The sequence below is a fragment of the Callorhinus ursinus genome, unplaced genomic scaffold, assembly GCF_003265705.2.
Source record: "Callorhinus ursinus isolate GAN/ISIS: 27379988/994484 unplaced genomic scaffold, GSC_fseal_2.0 scaffold9, whole genome shotgun sequence".
Classification (NCBI taxonomy): domain Eukaryota; kingdom Metazoa; phylum Chordata; class Mammalia; order Carnivora; family Otariidae; genus Callorhinus; species Callorhinus ursinus.
The window spans coordinates 48,640,002-48,660,123 of record NW_027397071.1 but is presented as its reverse complement, the minus strand read 5'-3'; the positions used below and the strand labels follow the sequence as shown (position 1 = coordinate 48,660,123).

The 20,122-nt window shown below is 46.8% G+C and overlaps 1 protein-coding gene across 2 annotated transcripts in view; it reads right to left on the bottom strand.

Annotated features, from left to right (window-relative positions):
• Positions 1 to 20,122, bottom strand: part of JAK1 (Janus kinase 1) — a 123,353-nt gene that overhangs the window by 13,675 nt on the left and 89,556 nt on the right. For both annotated transcript variants that reach the window (XM_025871770.2, XM_073896603.1), the window contains exons 6-12: positions 19,599 to 19,762; positions 17,568 to 17,910; positions 15,401 to 15,586; positions 11,593 to 11,750; positions 9,219 to 9,342; positions 7,011 to 7,197; positions 2,189 to 2,295 (exon numbers count right to left, since the gene is read on the bottom strand). In XM_025871770.2, coding sequence (XP_025727555.2) covers positions 2,189 to 2,295; positions 7,011 to 7,197; positions 9,219 to 9,342; positions 11,593 to 11,750; positions 15,401 to 15,586; positions 17,568 to 17,910; positions 19,599 to 19,762 — 1,269 coding nt within the window. The remainder of the gene's footprint in view (positions 1 to 2,188; positions 2,296 to 7,010; positions 7,198 to 9,218; positions 9,343 to 11,592; positions 11,751 to 15,400; positions 15,587 to 17,567; positions 17,911 to 19,598; positions 19,763 to 20,122) is intronic.

Below are 20,122 nucleotides of genomic sequence, written 5' to 3'. Positions count from 1 at the left end.
GTGACTCATTTACATGTGGACTTGCTGGAGCAATCCCAAAGTGGGGAAGGGGTGTGAAAACAGAGGTAGAGACTGGAAGGTGGGCCCTCAGTTTCCTCACGTATGAAAGGGGAGAACACCACCAAATAAGTGGTATGAGCACTAAGTGAAATTATCACACATAATCATCTGTCTCTAAGGACCCTTCCAATTCAAGCTTTAATAATTCTGATTTAAACATTCTTAATATTGGGAAATCAAAATGTGATTCATAAAACTCAGGCATTCTCAAGCTACTGACATTAATCTCACGAAATCTTTAAGTTGAGGTGCTGTTATTCTATTATCCCAGGACCTTCTCTGTAAATGCAGAAAATGGATTCCCTTGGAATCAGCCCTGCCCCCTACAAGAACATATACAATTGTTAATTGGGTATATCAATGTGCACAAATGCCACCATTTGTCATCTGGCATGGCAGAATGTCGATGCATCTGCCCTGTCTCCCATATCCTGGCAAGGTCCTGTGACTATTCATTAAAGCCGCATCTGTAACGAAGCAATTCATCAAAGTTAGGGAAGTTGTGTTCCCAGAACATCCCGTAAAAGCCATATGCTTTCAGAATAATTACTCTTCCCCAGAAGGGCTGCTTATTCCAGTAGCCAAGTCATGGCAGCAGAATTCTGCAGCAACCCACAGAGGCCCTGCATGTTCCCCACTGGCCTCCTTCCGTGCCACTCCCTCTGCCTTCGCTAGGCGTGGGCTGTGCGCCCTCTGCAACTCTGCTTCCGTGCCCCTTTCCCCAGGAAGCCAGCTCTGCCCTCCCCAGGCGAGGCAGCACGGTCCTCTCTGCCAGTGCCACATCCTGCTGTAGCTCCCTACCTAGGACTTACGTCTCTACTTAAGAGACGAGAGCTGGCTCCACCAGCCACGGGCCTGCCGAGGGTGGCAATCACCGCTGCACATGCAAGGACTGTTGCTGGGGACTAGGTGAGCACCGGGGGGGGGGGGGGCAGATGAGTGCCTGGGGGGCAGGGCCTAGGTGAGCACCGGGGGCACGGCGGATGCCTGGAACCCTCCGAGAGGCTTGAGGGCAAGGAGAGAAGGAAGGGCCCAAGGACAGTGCCAAGTTTACACAGAAAAAAGGCCAGGGTACCGCTGCTCTGGTGATTTTAATCTCTGGCCACAGCTCTAACACCATCAGAGGGACAGAAAACAATAAATACCAGCCTTCAGTGAAAAATGTCTCCAAAGAAAAAGTGAGAGGCGGTTGCAGCGGCGGGCTCCTACTCTCTGAACACCCCACCCAACAATTTTAGAGATTAACTTAAAAACGTAAACCAGGAACCCAACCCCATGCCTACTACCTCCCACCAGGCTCCCTAACAGATGTGAGCGCACAATTCGCTCTGCAACACCTGCCAAGTGTTGCAATCTCTCCCAGGCAGTCAACAGTGCCTTCCCTCCAAGGCTGCTGGCATGCTGTCTCCTTACCTCCCTGGTGTGTGGCTGTGTACAGGGACTGGGGTGGGGGCATGGAACAGAAAGTGGGATTTCCCCCGGGGCCTCACACCCCTAGCCAAGGCCCAAGGGCAGCTAGCTACAAGGGAAGGTGGGCCTGCCTACGGCTGCAGACTCTGGGCGAAAGGCCTCCCAAGCTGGAACACTGGTCCAAGGGATCTCTTTCCCAAAACAGTTCTCCTGCAGGCCGACATTGTACATCCCCTGCTCTCTCACTGCATTCTGTACCCCCCAGCTTTGCTCCCTCTGGAAGCATCATCAGGAAGCCTAGGAACTGAACTTTAGTAGTGCTTTGTCACACAGCATGTGGTGGGTTAATGCAGGTCATCAGCTCAGACGCCCCCACAGACACCCAATTCCTGCGGCCCTGTCAGCATTCCCACCAAGTTCTCCAACTCCTTCTATCCGAAGAAGACCCACAACAGAAGGTCCTATAACCCTAGATAACCCCACAAAGCATGACGAATCCATTTCCCTTCAAAGAGAAAGTATCTCTGGGGAATATTGGCAAGGCTGGGTACAATGGCAGGGCAGTGGCTGAACAGCTTTAACTATGAAAGGAAAGCTCCTTATTTTTTTCCCGATAGGATTTCCCCAAACCCAGACTTCACTCCCCCCCAAATCCTCAGACTACTCGCTGTGGAGAGGCAGGACCAAGGTGAGCTCAGGAACCTTAGCAAAGACTCACTTGCACAATATCTTTCTTGAGGATCCGGTCAAAACTCAGCTGGCTCATAGGGTAGACAGGCTGCCACTCCTGGGCTTTCTTAGTAGCCACCAGCAGATTGGAGATCTCTGTGGAAGAGAATGAAGAAGTCTGAGCAGGGTAGTGAAGGTTCAAGATCCCAGTCAGGCAATGCTTGCCAAATCATGGGGCTTGCTGAACACATATTTGTACATGTGCTGGTTCAGTCATTCAGTAAATGTTTATTAAGTACTTGTTTTAGGCCCTCCAGGAGCTTGCAGGCTAATAACAGAGCCTAATCAAATAATCAACCCATCAAAAGGAAAGCTCCAATTTGTGCAGCTACTCTCCAAGCCAGGCCCAGGTGCTGGGGGGTTGACACAGCAGGATCTGTTCTGGTAGCAGAAGTTAGGGAAGGTCTGCCTACGGAAATGAAATTTTAAAATCTGAGAAGAGAAACTCCCCACCGGCAGGGATGGTGTCTATCTTATTTCCTGCTCTACCTCCACAGCCTGGTACGTAGTAGGTACTCAGGAAGTATCTGTTCACCGTGTGAATGAATAATCAGGATGTGAGCTGAAGGACAAGAGCTGAGCAGAGAGGAAGAAGCAGTCCCTCGGGTGTAGCGGGTAATGGGAACCAAGGCAGGAGAGTAAAACAACACCGGTCTTATGCAAAAGAACAGGATAACCCAGAGAGAAGGTCGTGCCTGAACCTCTCTGGGCTCCCAGCAGTGCCTGACTCCAAGGAGGCACTAACTCAATGTATAGGTTATGAGCAGACCAGCCCCAGATTCTATGGATTCAAACGGCAAACTGAACACTTTACAAAATCTGCCGGGGCCACGACGAGCACAAGCGGCTCAAGGAATTTACAATCCATAGAAGGTGCCTTCCCACCATGGAGCTACTTTGAGCTATGTCACTGGGGGTGGAGGGAGAGTGCCCCTTCCAGATTCAGACTGCAGTGAGAGGATTCTGGAACCCCAGAAGAACCCCATCTAGCTGCTGAGGATCAGGTGCCTGCAGTAGGCCGAGTAATTAGACGTGGTCTCTCAAATCCTCACTTCCCTGCAGGGCAGGGCTTATTTTCCTTTTTATTGTTTTTTTTTCAGCTCACATTTTCTGATTGCTTCCTCTTTGCCAGCCACTGCCCCTAAGAGCTTTCCTCACAGTAATCCCTTTGTCCTTATGACAATTCTATGAGGTACACAGTATTTTTATCCTTTTTATTCTATAGGTCAGAAAACAGAGATTCAGGGTGACTAGCCCAAGGTCAGGCAGCTAGTAAGCCCTGGACGCTCATACTTCAGTCACGGATGGCTCCAGCCTCATACCTTCTTATAGCAAACCTGGCCCTAGTGGGAGGCACAAATCTGGGAGCCAGACACTGGGTTCAGGCACAGGCTCCCTTTATTACCAACCATATCCTGGGTACCCTTTCTCCAGTCTGTTCTCCTCCATTCTGTTATCCTGACTCCACTCTGTAACCTGGATACAATCAGATTCAAACAGGCAACTCAGGACTGCCCTAATGGAGAAAAGACAAAGAAAGAGCCACCTGAATGGTGTCCCCAGCAAAGGGTTGGGGCAGTGGAGCTGTTTTGAAAATGAGAGAGGAGGATGAAAACAGGCGCCATTTATGGGCGATGATTTGCCTGGCTGCTTCAGGGAGCATGGCACTGACGTCAACTGTGTGAGTGGGGGGCCCTGTTAAACCCGTTTTCTCACTAGAAAAATGGGAGACACAGTCATGCCCCTCAGCAGGGTGCATACGAGATAATGCATATGAAGGGCTTACTTCAGTGCCTGGTGTACAGGGAGTGCTCCAAAACTAGTAGCCATTGTGGTTAAGACCAGTACTACATCTTGGTCAGCGCCATCATCCTTGTACCAGCTGGCTGGCAAGAGTCAGAAGTTCTCAGTGTCAGAGCCAAAGGGGGCTGAAATCAAGCCCCTGGCTCCACACCACAGATGAGGACATGGGAGGGTCAGTGATGACTGGGCCAGTGAGTCCTGCTGGGTCGCTATCCCCTTCTTGCCACAGTCACCCTCAGACTTGGAGAGGGGCAGTGGGGCTGGACAACACACAGAGATGTGAACTTGCTTTATTGTCACATCCACTCTGAGTGGCCACCTGCTTTTCCTTTATTCCATGAGGAGTTTCTCAGTTGCATTTTCAAGTGGGAAACCCAGGTTGAAGTGTGGCCATCAGAGCCTTGCAGTTAGGAGGGCAGAAGCACTGAGGAACCCAAAATGACCTTCTCCTTAATTTTCATAATTTTACCACTTCTCTAATTTGCAGGTGGTGGAGGGAAGACAGAGGGTTTCTGATGGCCCAGAGAAGCAAGCCTCATACACAGGGCTCATTCCTCCTCTCCTCACTGCCAGGCCCTTCCCTCCTCCAGGTCAGGAGAACTGCCCTCGCCCCAGAGCTCTGGGCTGATGGCTGCCCCTGCACCTTCGCAGAGTATGATGGGATGTACAGGAAAATCACCAGAGCTGGAGTCAGAAGACTTGAGTTCACGTCCCCAGTCATCCTCTAACTACCTAGGCAAATTAACAGGGATTACAACACACTCTGGCTTGTTCTGAAGATTAAATGACTCAGAAGACGGAAGACCCTCACGTGGGGCCTGTAAGCCCAGTAGCCATCATCATCATCATCATCATCATCATCATCATCATCACTACTTGTTGCTCCTATTATTGTAACTACTGCTGTCATCAGCAGCAAGGCACCAAACATCTCTGAGCCTCCATTTCTGCATCTCTGTAATAGCTACAAAGAGCTACTGTCAGATGGAGCAAATGCAAATATGCATGTAAAGTGCTTGGCATTAGTAGGTACCCACCAATATGGTAGCTACCACTCTAACTATTCCCCTGACAGACATCAGTGAGCGTGGACTCTGTGCTGGGTGTGGTGTACCCCATGAGTCATGGGGTGCTAAGACAGATCCAGATCCTGTCTTAAGAGTTCATACTCAAGTGGGAGAGACGGCTCCAATTTGTTCCTGTGCGTCTCCTGCTACCGCTACTGGCCCCCAGATCTGGACCAGTACAGTGGCATCGACACCAGAGACCTCTCCAGCTAATTCCAGTGAAGAAATCATGTCCCGGTCTCCCACCTGCCACCAGTCCTCACTACCTGTGGCCACTGCTCTCCATCTCCTCAACCTTACCCAGAGACCACAAATCCCAAGGAAAGTAAAAACCGCTCCTAATATCTGTTAGGAGAGATTATGTGAGTAAATAGGGTCGTTGGGCTTTAAGGTTTTACCTCACTCTGAGGTCTCAGGACCAAGTGGCAGATGTGTTTTTACCCTTGCGGAACATCTTCAGGCATGAAAACAAAGGCTGCAGTTACCCCCAGAGCTGGCAGGAAACCCTATCTGATCAACAAGAATGTAAGTCCTTCCTCTTTCACCGAGTGCGGTGGCAGCCCCTTGCTGGGAGGCCAAAAAATGATTCAAACATCAAGAACCCAGGCCCCTTTCTGTCCTCGTGTTGCTTCCTCTGCCCACCCCTGATATAAAGGCTCACAAATTCCCTTAAAAGAACCAGAGGCGTCTCGGATGAAGATACTCCTCAGAGCATCTTCCACCATACTTACTAGGGCCTCAGGACGACTGTGCTATCTACACTTTCTTTGAGGCCTGACCTCTTCTCAGGGAAGGATCTCACCCACGCAGGCAGCACCATGCAGTAGGGGAATGTCAAAATGTCATTTGGGGTAGAGTGGCACTCAAACCCCTTTGACCCTGACCCTCAGTGAGACCCAATTCACTTCTCCAGGACTCAATCTTCTCATCTGTAAGACGCGACATTTGATCAGGTGATGCCTAACCTCCCTTCCAGTTCTCACATTCTAAGAGGTGATGAATCCACCTCCAGGACATCAGTGACATTATCCACGGGGCTTCAAAAACAAAAGCCAGGTTCCTCACCTCTCCCATTCATTTTACAACCTGACCCTCCCATGGTTTGGTACTGCAGCTCCCTGGCATGGCACCCAAGGCCTCCTCTGACCCAAATCTTCCTCTCCCAACATCACCTGCCCCTTCTTTCTAACTTCACCAGCTTGACCAGACACATTAGCCCTTCAGCCCCTGCTTCTCTGCAGCCCCTGCTGTGGCCTGCCATGTTGCCCCTGCACACACTCAGCAGGAAATGCCCTCAACTAACAGGCAAGCCCCCCCCCCCCCCCCCCCACTATCCAAGATCTGCCTCCCTCCTCCGGGCAGTCTTCCATGCCATGGCCCAGGGATGTTTGACCATCCCCGTCTCTGTAAGCCTGAGGTGTGACATATAGGTGTTGATGAAACAGCATCACATATGCAGTGGCCTCGTTTCCCTAGGACATTTTCTGCATGAGACTGGAAACCCTTGGAGAGTAGGGACTGGGTGCCAGGCATTTCTGATGCTCTACATTCACCATAGTTCTTGGCCCACAGAAGATGTGCCAGGGAACGTTTCCCAGATAATAAACCACTCACAGGGGAACTCTTAAGACATTTTACCTTAAAGAGGAAAGTAGTAAGCTTCTGTTTACTAATCCTAATCATGGCTCTTCCTGAAGCCTGAGCTGCTAAGGAAAGGTGTATGTTTTATACTATAGAAAACGCTGACACTTGAGGACCGGGATTGGAGGTGGGCACAGACTTGTAATTAGACGAAATGAAAGCCACCTAGAAACTGTGGGGAGGGGCCACTTTCTTCCAACCAACCAGTCTCTTTTGGTTACCAGGTGTCTTGGAGCATTGCCACAGGGCACAGGGGGACCCTGAGGGGACAGGGCCGGGCTCCGGCCCAGGGAAACCGACCTCGGGGCTTGGGCTGGCAGCAGCGCTTCAGCACGAAGCTGATGTTGTCCGTGCGCAGGATCTGCTTCTTGAGGTGGCTCATCAGGTCCCCCAGGCTGGGGAAGCTGCGGTCTGAGCCGTGCAGGCTATAGCGGCCCTTCTGCACCTCGATCTGAAAGTTCTTGAACTGTTTTTGGCCACCCAGCACCTGCCATTCAGGAAAATGACCAGAAACCAATTGTTTTAAACAGGTCAAGCAAATGTACCATGGGTATGTAATTTGTTAACAACACGAGAAGCTGGATAAAAGATATCTAGAACTCTGTACGATCTCTGAACCATTTGTGTAAATCTATAATTATTCAAAAGTAAAAATGTATTATAAACAAGTAAACAAACAAAGAAATAAATAAATCCAGAAGAAGACACTGATCAAAGGGAGTTAACATTATGGAGAAAGCATAACCGAACAGTGACTTCTACAACAGCATCACCTCGTTTTAAATGTGTAAGATGAAGTTCATTGAAAAACCAACCTCACAGGACTGCTATGATTACATGACATAGTAAAAAACTTAGTAAGCACTTCATAAAGATTTGCAAATATTATTATGCATGAAATAATAATTACTATAACAACATTTATACAGGAAGCCTCTCAAACTGAGCCCTTCCGGGCTGTGCATCCATTTGAGGAGAACCACCCTGGGAGGTGATGGTCGGCAGTCTAATCTATTTTCAGGGTTCTATGGCACCACAGAGAGGAAGTATAAGAGAGGTTTTCCTTCACGGGCACTTTTTGTACAGAGACAAATCTTCTAGTGATTAAGGATGAGCGTCAGAAAGATCTACTTATGGTGTAGACCAGGACAAGATATTTAAGATCTCGATGCCTTGGTTTATTCATCTGTACACTGGGGATAATACCACCTATCTCACAAGGTCAGCCTAAGGTTTCAAATGAGGACATGCAGGTAAAGGGTTCAGCATAGCATCTGGTGAGCTACAATGAACAGCAGGAGTAATCATGGCTATGATCCTGTTTCCCCAGGTGGACCATGCTACTGAGTCACTGACATTCCCGGTACAGCATAAGCCCATTCCACCTAAGAAAGCAGTTGGGCTGTCTCGTGCGCCCGTCCATGTTCAAAACATTAAACTTCCTTCAAGACTGATGAAAGCAGAAGACAGGCATGCTGCCCAGGAACAAACCTGACATGACCTGCTGCGTCCATACCAGCCGTGAGGCCTTGCTGTGCAGGAACACCCCCAGGCAGGCAGTGGCACCTAGACACTTTGCCCAGGACAGTTGGCAGCGCTGGGTTCCTTCTGCCATTTCCTCTTCCCACTCCTGATGGAGTCTAGTCCCCAGGGGATCCCCAGTACTTTTTCTTCTACCGTCTGAGGTCTATGGCAAGCTCGTGTGCAGACTTCCACCTTGAAGCTACCCCACCTCCCCCTGCCACCCCAGTTCTCCCAGTTCACACTAACCCAGTCAACACTAGTGTATTTATCTGGACTAATTCTGTAAAACTCATTGTCTTTTAAAATATTCCATTTCCCGTATTTAAAAAAAATCACCTGAATGACAAAGGCGGTATTGCAGTCCAGTGAGGTAAGGTCAACAATTCTGGCTTCTATCTTTGTTTTCAGGTGTCTCTCACACCATTCCTGGCGTCTAGCTACACTAGAGTCACTAAATAAAGCCATCTCCACTTGCCAAACACGGAACAGCAAGTCGTCTGTTAAAATGTCTGAAGCTCCCATCTGGGGAAATCTGTGGTAGGCCAGGTTGCTGAGCCGGCCATCTTGGCACTGGTACGTACCAGTGAGTGCCACAGATCAGACACGGCTCTGGGTCTGTGATTTTGTCCCTGAGTGTAAAATCAACCACTCCCAATAAGTGCATTAAACTTGACAAATGTTTGGTGTGAACTGGTTTTCCGGCCACACTCTACTTTCCACAGTGACCATGGACCCCTGCCATGGGTCCCTTGAGGGAAGAAAGGGCCATGAGGGGAAACGTTCAGGGTCTGGCTGCTAGGGAAGTCTCCTTTTGAAGACTAGGATTGTCCTGGTCAGAACTGCCAGGGATTTTCTCAGAAACCCAGGCTTTTCTACCCCCATACCCCAGGGTGGTCCTCTCTGGAGCAGCTCCTGGGCTGGCTGCACCGAACACCCTGTGGCGATATGACTTGGCCTGAATGACCAAGATTTTTCCTGACTGACCTCAGATTTTTCAAAGCAGGTGACAGTCATGAGGATATTGTCAAAGTCGGTACAGCTCCACCTCAGCACATACATCCCCTCCTCGCTTCCTTCTTGCCGCAACTTATTGATGGCATATTCTGTGCTAGAGGGAGAGAAAGGGAAAGGGAGAAAGAGCTCATACCAATGTGAACACTCTACAGCCCACGGGATATCCACATCTCTGAGCTGGCTCAAGTCCTACAGCTCCATTGCATTACACATCCTGGGTCCTGACGTCTGAGAGGACACATGGGGCAAGCCGAGATGCCAAGGAGCCTCAAAACACATCAAGTCTCCAAGGTCTAGAAGAGGACTAGCCTGCTGCCCAAGACACTGAGCTCTGCTTGTCCCTGACTTCCCCCCATGTGTGGTCTCCAGCTCGCGGCAGGAGATGTCCCCACAGAGGTGATGCGGAGCTGCCCATTACGGAGTGCCTGCCATAGAGTGGGGTCCCTTCCCACCATCCCTAGGCAGTCCAACTAGAACATGAGCCTCAGGAGAGCACAAATTTGGGGTTATTCTGTTCACTGCTGTATCCCCAGTAACCAGAGCACACTTGGCTCATAGTAGCTACTCGGTAAATAAGTAACTGATTAATTAACACCAAATAAAAAAAGAAAAAAAGAGAACAATATTAATAGGGAATATAATATGCCCATCTTACATTCCTTTGTACCCCCAGGGTCAATCAGTACTGCACACAGAAGGCAGTGAACAGTCGCTAAATAAACCTACAGGTGAAGTCAGCACATATCTCATGAGTGGTGCTCACGAAGTTGGCAAAAGAGGACCAACATGGTCAATGTGTGTAAGAAAGGCAGACACCAGCTGCTCCATGATCTGGAACAACTTCATGCCTTTGCACATGATGATCCCTCACCTGGGAGGCCCTTTCCCTCTTTAAGACCTGTCAACCTTCACTGATTCTTCAATGTTTAATCTGATCTGAATGCTGCCTCCCCAGAGGAGGCAGTGAGTTTCAAACTCCCACAGAACACAAAACGTTCACCGATTCAGCAAATACTTATGGAGTGCCTCTGGTATGTGCCAGGCCCTGCCACGGGTGCTGAGGAAAAACAGTGAGCAAAGCACACAATGCCCTCTGCCTCTATGCAGCTCATATTCTGGGCAGCAAGGCCAGACAGACAAAAAACAAAGGGACATGGAAATAAATAAAGTGAGTGAGGAGGTAATAAAAGCCACTGAAGAAAACTAAAGCAGAGTGAAGGAGCCAGGAAGTGTGGGGTGCGGGGGAGGAAGAGGTGTTGTTACTTCATAGAAGGTGGTCAAGGAAGACTTCACCGATAAGGTGCTATCTGAGCGCCATCTGAAGGAAGTGGTAGCTGTATACATTCCAGAGGAAGAAGATTCTAGGCCAAGGGAAGAGCAAGGGTCAGGGCCCCGAAGCCTAACTGTGGCTGGGATATTTGAGGGAGATGCTTTATTATAATGCTCGGCAGCCTGTTCTGCATTTCTTTGTGTGTCTATCTCCCCATGAGTCTGTGAGCCTCTGGAAGCCGGGGATCACCCACTAATGAACTCGCTGTCCACAAGTAACTGGCAGAGGGAAGACGGTGGGAACCTATCCTGAGGAAGGTAGCTGAAGAGATGCTTCCCCAGATATATTTTAGTTTGGGACGAGAAACTCAGAAAAAATACAGCAGCTGTTTTCATCTAAAGAACAGTCCTATGTAAAAGGAAGTACACTGAATCCCTGTTGCTTCAAATGACAGAAGTCAAAGGAGTAGGAAGAAGTTAAAGAGAGGCGAACTTCAACTCCCTAGCAGAAAGGTACGTTTGTCTCTAACTGTCAGAGCTATAATCTACTGGCTGCCTCCTGCACTACTGAGTACCCCATCACCAGAGGTATCTGAGTAAGGGCTTCTAGGTCTGAGATGCAGGTGTGACAAGATGTCCACCAAAGCCCCTTCTGGCTCTAAGGCTTGGTCACCCCACTGTTCCCACCATTTATCTGGCACTTTAGGACAAGTTGACTCAGGATGCCATTGCTTACTACAGTGAAACTGGGACCCGTGTCCTATCTGTGTCTGGTCCAGCAAGGGGTTAGAAGTGTCGCATCTCTTGGTCAGCTTGGAGAAGTGAGGGGGTTTAACTATGAGGAAACCCAAGGGGGAAGAAGGAAGGGTTTGTGGCATGAACCAAGGTAAGAGATGACAGGAAGGCCTGACCAGGGGACAGCAGGGATGGAAAGGCACCAAGTAAGTCCCAAACATGCTCAACCAGCCCCCACCTAAACAACCGATGACATCTGTGTCTGAGGAGGCCACACGCCCCACCACTAAAATGAGGTTCTTTTCACACCAAGGGCAACTGAAAAAGTGCCAGAACCAACCAGATTGGACCGTGACAACCATTCTGTATGTTGTGGACGATCAGTGGGGGAGCCACATCGGTGCAGAGGTAATGATGGGCATCTGCCGTGAGCCGGAAGTAGCCGTCGACCAGCGACACAAAGGATAAGGCCTCTTCGTGGGACGAGAGCTTCAGTTCCTGGTGAGACAGAAGACATGCCCATGGTTACATCACATGCCTACCACCTCAGGCAGCTGACTTTATGAGGAGGCACAGAGCGAGAGGGTATTTAAAACAAAATGCAGAACACATGACCTCAAAACTAACTGTACCCCTTGCATTTATACAGGATTTTGACTGTTCCTCATACGTTCTTGTCTATTATCTCCAAACTATCAGATGAGGTATGGCCTATCTGTGTGGGAGGAAGGGCGGAACGGGCAGCTGTGGCAGGCAAGAGACCTACGGAGAGGTTACTGCCTGGGTCCAGAGGGAGGAGCAAGCCTGCATCAGGGGCACGGTGGTATAAAAGTGAAAGAAATAAAAAAAAGAGAGAAAGAAAAGTGGAGGGAGTAGGAGCAGAGCGTATGCAATAGTAGCCTGGTCTTGGCACAGAGCAATGACTGACTCGGTAGCATTGCTCGCTCCCATTTTACAGAAAAGAAAACAGAGGCACAGAGGCTTCCTCTCATATAGAGTTGGTCTAGAAAGTGAAACGCCCAGATTTTAATCCAGGAATGGTCCCAGACAATGATGAGGTTGCTAGATTAAGTCCAGAGACCTCAGAGGGTCTGGAGGAGGCAAACAGTCTTACTCAAAGTGGGAGAGCAAAGACAAAAATGGAGAAGATGAGAGAGGGAACTTCCACAGAAGGAAGGTTTTCAAAAAACACCTGGAGGTGAAGACAGGTATTTTTGTTTGTTTGTTTTTGTTTTTTTTTTTTGAGTTTGTTTTTGGTCTTGGTCATAGAGCCCTGAACAAGAACTGCCCATGTGAGAGAAGCCATGGGATCAACCAGGAACATCTATCTCCTGGAGAAGGAGGGTATAGAAAGCCATTTAGAGCTTTAACTCACAAGAACATTAAAAAGCACTGGAGCCTTCTCAGCACAAAATGACATGTGAGAATAAGACTCTGTCCATAGCACTGGAGAAAGGACAGACTGGTGGCAGAGAAAAACAGATGAGAAAAAGGGAAAGGGGTGGATAGAAGCCACTAGAAAGGATGGAAGTAAGTGGAGTTAATAACAGCTATCTTGCCAAAGGAAGGGTCCGCTGTGGACTTGTGAGCCAAGGAGGCCAAGGCCACCACAGGGACAGTTATTCAGTCAGGACACTCTGGACTAAGTGTGCCTCCTTTCATCCACTTGCAGCTCCCCAAAGAGCAAACGCAGGGTAGTCTGCCCTGGGCAGCCCTTCACCCAGTCACATGAAAAAAGTAAGACCACGTAAACACTTAAGTTCTCTAGAACAGAGGTCTAAATGGAAATGGAAGATGTCAAGAAGAGGCAGAGAGGCAAAATAAATCAAGATTTAATTTGATAACATGCTACCATCATGCTTTCCTGAAAGACCTGTGACCAAAGTACTGCCTGATCAAAGGGCCTGGAAGTTCCATGGCCGGGAAGGGACAGGGGACTGAGATAAAGAAGAGAAAGCATCACAGCGTTAACCACAGGTTCTGGAGTCCGTTTCTGTGGGCTCAAATCGCAGGATCTCCACTTGCTATTATGGTTAAGCATATGTAACCATCATTTTTACAGGTCACAAAGTGTCAAATATTGGCCCTTTCAAATGGTTTAACCTAAGAACTGTGTGACCATGGGCAAGTTACCTAAGCTTTTTGTGCCTCAGTTTCCTCTCTGTAAAATGAAGATAATACACCTACCTCTAAGGCCAATGAAAATGGAAAGAGTTTACATTTGTAAAGCATTTGGAATGGGAAGTACCTGGCATGTAGTAGGAGTTAGTGTTTGTCAAGAAAAACGAAGTCACGGGGAGATCATGGAGCTATTTCTCCCCGCCTTCCTCCTCCTCCCTACACTGCACTGCAGCTGGGCTCTGACTGAGGTGACGGGGGTGCCACCCGGGCGCCAGGCCGGGCTCCGCCAGCCAAGACAGCATAGGGGCAGGCTCACACACACTGTACCAGCTGACTGCTGCTTTTCGTCCTTGGCTACACGTCTTCAGGGTTTGACCGTGGTGAAGAGCCAGATTACGGAGGTGCCAAGCTCCTCCTCACTGCAGTCTCTGGGGAAGAGAATGCCTTGGAGCTGGAGCTGCCACTTTCTCACTCTGTCATCCTGTACGAGTGTCCACACCTGTCCATGGCCTCCCATTTCCCCAATGGGAGTAGAGTCAAAATGCCTGCATCTAAGATTCTTGTAAGGACTAAAGAAGATCCTGCGGACATAGTATATAATCCGGCCTTACCTCTGTAATATGCTGAATATCCCTCCCTCTGTTCTCCATCTTCCCACTAACATCTATCTGGACTCTTCTACTTCTCTTTTCACTTTACTTTTCACTACAGTTCCCTGATGAAATTAACATGTTTTTTGTTAAAAGGTTAGGAGAATGAAAGAAATTTAGATCATTAATAATCCCACCATAAAGAACAGCTGTTAATATTTGATTTTTCTAAGAGCGTGTATGCATATCTTTTAAAAATGTTTTGAACAAAACTGGTACTGTTCTATAGAGTTTTATATTCTGCTTTTTTCCATATATTAAGCATTTTTCCAGATTATTAAAAAAATTTAGCAAATTGTTTATATAATATTCTATTACTCGGATAGACTATTCTACCATTCTCCTATTATTGTATACTTAGGTGATTTTCAGTATTTTTACACTGTAAATTCCACTGGGACAAACATACTCATTCATAGGCCACTGGCTTCATCTCTCATTGTTTCTGGAAAACAGCCCTAAGTTCCCAAATGGAGGGATACATAAATATTTTCAAGGTTTTAAGTACGTGCTGCCAAACTGCTTTCTAAAAGGTATAAAAAGGCAAGTTACTCTAGATGAACAGGGCAGTCATCTGTTCTAAACCAGATCACCAGATTCGTTCCCACCACTGAGTGTTATCCCTTTGACACAGTCTTTGCCAAATCCAGGGCAAAACACAGTCGTGTTCCCCAGTGCTGACTACCTTTAGTCTGTGAGTGCCCCGCCTCGGCTGCCCACCCTCTCCACATGCCGTCAGCCATGACTTCCCCAACACAAACATGTTTGTTTTGGCAGTGTTCCCACGTCCCCTGCCAAAACTTGCCTGCCTGTCTAGATTATGTCCTTAAGTGAGACCAAAAAAGAGGAAGTGAGATTCAACACCCCTTCCTCTGTCTGAGAGTCACTTGGGTGTGCCCAACATCACAACGAGGACAGCCACTGTGGCCACAGCCACCAGCCTGACCAGTCTGCTGAAGTGCAAAGTGGGGCTTCCCACCGACCTCATCCCAGAGAAAACACTCAACTCGGCAGAGAGACCAAAGGAAACCTTGGGGGGAAAAGCTAACACTCACCGATCTCCCTTTCCTTCAAATCCACTCACTTTTGTGAATTAAGTATTTATGCTGAAATGTCTTTGGGAGGGCAGCAAACCCTGAAGTAGAGACACATTTGCAAGACCAAAGAGAGGCACTGGAACGTCCCAGTGTAGCTCAAAAACCAGCACTGATAATGTCAGCATCAGCAAGAGGGATTTCTGGCTTAAGGAGGAGAGACAGTCATCAGATTTTCTCTTTGGGACAGGAACTCTGCAAAGCAAGTGCTGCACCACTGTCCTCCACGAAGTCTCCCTCTCGTCACCAGATCCAGACAGAATTGCCTCCAGAGCAAACTCACCATTTTTTTGTTGTCCTGCTTATTGATGCTGACCACAGACTCCTTTATTACAATGTGGGTGATTTCAGGGAAGTAAGAAAAATTGTTCCATTCTTCCCGGATTTTGTTTTTCTCCTCATCCTTCTTGTGTTTATTTTCCAGTTTTTTCCGTTTCAGTTTGTTTTTTTCCTTTTCAACAGGAACAACCTGATAAGATGCATAAGGGTGCCAGAGTTAAGTTGGCTTTCTCATTTTCTATTGGTGAAAAAGGTTAAGGCTTCTTGAAAACTAAAGCCGGGGCCTACATTTGAGAAGACAGCCAGCCTGCCTGGATTTACCAGAGGAATTGGGGGAGGGGGCACATGTGGGCTTAGGATCGCAGTTTCAGGGCCATCAGGGAATCCTGGGATTTCATACCTAGGAGGGACCTTACCAAGCACAGTGACTAAATGCTTCACGTAATCTGTAATGTACAAGTAAACTCAGAGAGGGAGATAACTGCCCACTAGACAGGCACCTACCCTCAGGTCCTCTCACTTCCGGACTGATACATGTTTCAACCCAGGCAGAGAACATGTCTTCCCAAATGTGACTGGACAGAACACGAGCTTTCTCTTTCTAGAACCTACCACTGATTAGCTTACTTCCTAACGACATTCAAGTTGAAACTTTTTTTTTTCCAATGTTAAGTACTGGCAACTTTAATAAAGGTCAAGTATCCATTAAGTTTCAAAAAAAACAAATTAATCAAGAGTGTATTATGTACAGGGCAGTGTTCTCAGTGTGGCTATAGGGCTGTGAGCTAAGAAATATAGAGCCATGCCATTGCTAGAGATGCCAACACAGAGTATTATCTGCCAGGCACTGATTTGACTGTTTTACATATACTAACTTTTAAAATCTTCAATGAACCCTTTTTTTTTTTTTTCCAGGAGGAAATCAGAGGGGGGAGACGAACCATGAGAGACTATGGACTCTGAGAAACAAACTGAAGGTTCTAGAGGGGAGGGGGGTGGAGGGTGGGTTAGCCTGGTGATGGGTATTAAAGAGGGCACGTACTGAATAGAGCACTGGGTGTTATATGCAAACAATGAATCATGGAATACTACATCAAAATAAATAAATAGATAGGAAAATCAAGTTGAAACTTTCAAAAGGAGATAAGAATCCCATGCTTGAAGAATCTTTTAGTTATTAACTAGCTGGGTCATCAGTCTGAGCCTCCATTTCCCTGTCCATAAAACAGAGCTTACATTTCACAAGGTTCTTTGAGGATTAGATAAGTTCTCATTAACAATGTACCTATTCTATAGAAAAAAAGCACTCGGTAAGTGCTAGGCATTGTTTTCTTAGCATGAATAAAAGAGGAGAAAATAAATCTCACCATTACTTCAATATTATTGATAACCATAATGATGATAACAGCAGCTATAATAATTTTTGAACACTTATATGCTGGGCTCTGTGCTGCCATTTTCTCGCAACAACTCCACAAGGCAGATACAGTAAGTATTTCCATTTTACAGATGAATAATATGCAGCTGATACAGGGAAAGCAACCCCCCAAAGCTAGAGAACTATAAATAGTGGAGCCAGGATCTGAACCAGGTCCATTTAGGTTTAAAACCCATGCTTTGAAACCACTCTGCTCCATTGCCTCATTCAACAAATACTTCAAAAAGGCGGCTTTAAATTGCAAAATCAATTATCCTATTTCATGGAGCCAAAAGCCTAAGTTCAATTCTTGGCACAATTGCTTATTAGTTAGTTATGACCTTGGCCAAGTTTCTTAACTTCTCTGTGCCTCTTTGCGTTCATCTATAAAATAGGGATAATGGTAGTACTCCCCGCAGGGCTTTTTTTTTTTTTTTTAGGAATAAATGAGTAATACATGTAAAATGCTTAGAAAAGTACCTGGTACATGGTAGGTGCTCAGTAAATGTCTGTTATTCTTATTACATATTATATAGGCTATTGTTCTATTTCTCTATTTCCCTACAGAAGGAAATATTTAGCTCTACTGCTGCATGAACACAATAAAAGATAAATGATACATGGTCTCTAACCTGAATACACTCAGTGGGTAGGGGTGATGGACATGCAAACAGGTAATCCCAACAGTATAAACAGAACAGGTCTGTTCTGATGCATGAGGGTCTGTTCGGATCAGCCACCTACCACCACTTACATTTGGTTTCTGTCTCCACTGGATTCCAAGATTTCCAGTTACCATCACTTCATAGTAGAGAACATTTCCACTGTCATTCGGATGAAACCAATTCATCTCATTTTCTGATGAAATCAGTAACATGGAAGTCTCAAATATTTCAGCGCCATAATGTTTTGTCAAAGTTTCCAAGGTGGCTAGGTATTTCACCTTTAGGTCATGAGTAGATACGCTGCTGTCACAAATAGTCTTGTTGTTAAATTCCTTCAGGAAATCCTTGAAAACGTTATTTATCCGCATCCTGGTGAGAAGGTTCCTCTGTCTGATGGACTTATTCAATGTTTCTGGAATATATCGCTTGTAGCTAAAACAAAATAGAAAAATATGTCTCTCTTTCATGTTCAGGTCGGCAGAGAATAGTACAGAAAGAAACCCAAGTCTATAAATCTCCCTTCCATGTGTTGCCCCATGAGAAAGGAAGAGCTACTCCCACTGGGGTCTTAGATGGAGTAAGAACTGGGAGATGATAATCACTAGGAGATGAAGGTGAATAGGGACTGAAAGAGAGGGAAAACACATGTTCCACAGATTTTACTGAAATGGGAATTCCTGCAAGTATCATCCAATTTTCTGGGTCACAAAGGCAGGCGACAAAATTGACTTCTCTTTGTGTTTGCTCGCTGGTGTCACTGTTCCTGTGCACGTTGGTACTCACATACACTGTTATTAAGATTCAGCATCAGTTAGAAAGTGGTTTGAAAGGTGTCAAGAGTGATTACAGATGCTTTGTATATTCTACTTTTAGGTCTGTTTTCTAATTTCTCTATAAAGATCCCATGTTGCTTTTGTAACAAATGGGAAAAAAACACAAAATCTAATTAAATACAAAAGACTTTGTGTCTGCCACATCAAAGTGTCCCAGATGTAGTAAATGGATTGACAAGGAAGCTGAAAGATCAGTTACTTACGCTGGTGCTGATGGGAGAGTATCTATGACTAACAGTCTCAACAAACTGATACACTGCTAGAAGGAGCCAGTTTTAAGAAGAGTATGAACACCCATGAAGGAAAGAACAAATGGGGGACCAGACAAGTGGGGAGACCGGTCTATCACTGCCAGGCCTGAGACAGCATCTGGCACTGGGTAATCCCTGCTGCGAAACGAATGGCTTCATGACAGTGGAAAACTGTAAAGTTTGGAATTTAGCCCCCACAAATACTGTAACATTTTCGACTAATGTAATAGGAAAATCAGAGAAGAGGTGTCATTTTTCACCTTAGTCTCATGACAAAGGAAAGAGGAGGTGCCCAGAGCAAAAGCCACAGAAAAATGAGAAAGCAGCAGCAGAGCAGGTATCCAGTCCTGCATCACCACGGAGTAGCCCACAGACTCTGCTCCAGGGCAAGAGATACAGGGAGGAACCTTCTGAGAAGGTGCATGCTGCCTACCCCAAACAATACAGCTCTAAATAACTTGCTCTTCACAATGAGACATTCATAAGAACTCCTTGGTAAATACACAGATATTTTATAGATGGGTAGAAATTACAAAGATTGAATATTCCTTCACAAAGATTTGATCATGAATGACATTTTTAAGTAAATACAATTTTCTTGAGGTAACATCCTTTGCATGAAATTCACAGCTCTCTGGTGAAAGCCAGTTCAGGCTATGGATGACGGTGGCTGCCTGTAGAACAATACTGAGAAGGATTTTAAGACGAGTCTTGAACAAAAGGAAAAAGTGTAGTGATAGAAGGCAATGCCCACCGTGGGCAGAGGCGCAAGGGGTGGGCGCGTAGGCCACCCATCTGATTGGCATCCCTAGCCCAGAACTTTCACCCAATTACAAATTTCTGAGGTCATCAGCCAACATTCATTATATTATCATTATAACTGTGCTACCTTTTATAAATGTTCTAAACAAGATTTGGGCTCTGCAGAGAGCAAAGGTCAAGCCAAAAACTGGCAGTGGTTACACTGAGACGTGTGAGGACATATAAAAATAGCACCGTCCCCATGATCAATTCTTTAGGCAGCAGGAAGATTTACCTGATGTCCTTGGGCAGTTCTGGCAACTGCATCTTCTTCATCATGGCGTAGTGGGAGATGGCCAGGACAGCCATTCCCAGACACTCGTTCTCGATATCGTGCCCATCCTGCTCGGTCTTGGGGTCTCGAATGGGAGCCAGGCATTTGACCAAATCATATTGTCCCTTTGGAGCAGAGGTGAGAAGAAATGAACCACCACTTAAGTTTCAAGAGTCTACCCCTGTCTCTAATTTTGAGAGGAAGGTTCCCCCACACAGGGAGGTGCCACCCGGAAAAGCAGTACAGCAATGAGACTGACAAGATTTATAGTTTCTCCGGCACCAAAGCTCTTTCTCAACAATTGGGTATGAAGGGGCTCAGGAAATGTTCTCCCCAGGTCAATTCGTTTATTTAACAAATATTTATTGAGTAGTGTGTTAGCTGCTGATGAATAGCATAAACATGTGAAGCCCCTTCTCAAGGCTTATCTAGAAGTGATGGCAACCAGCAGCACGTACTAGGCTCGGACAACACCTGGGCAAGGG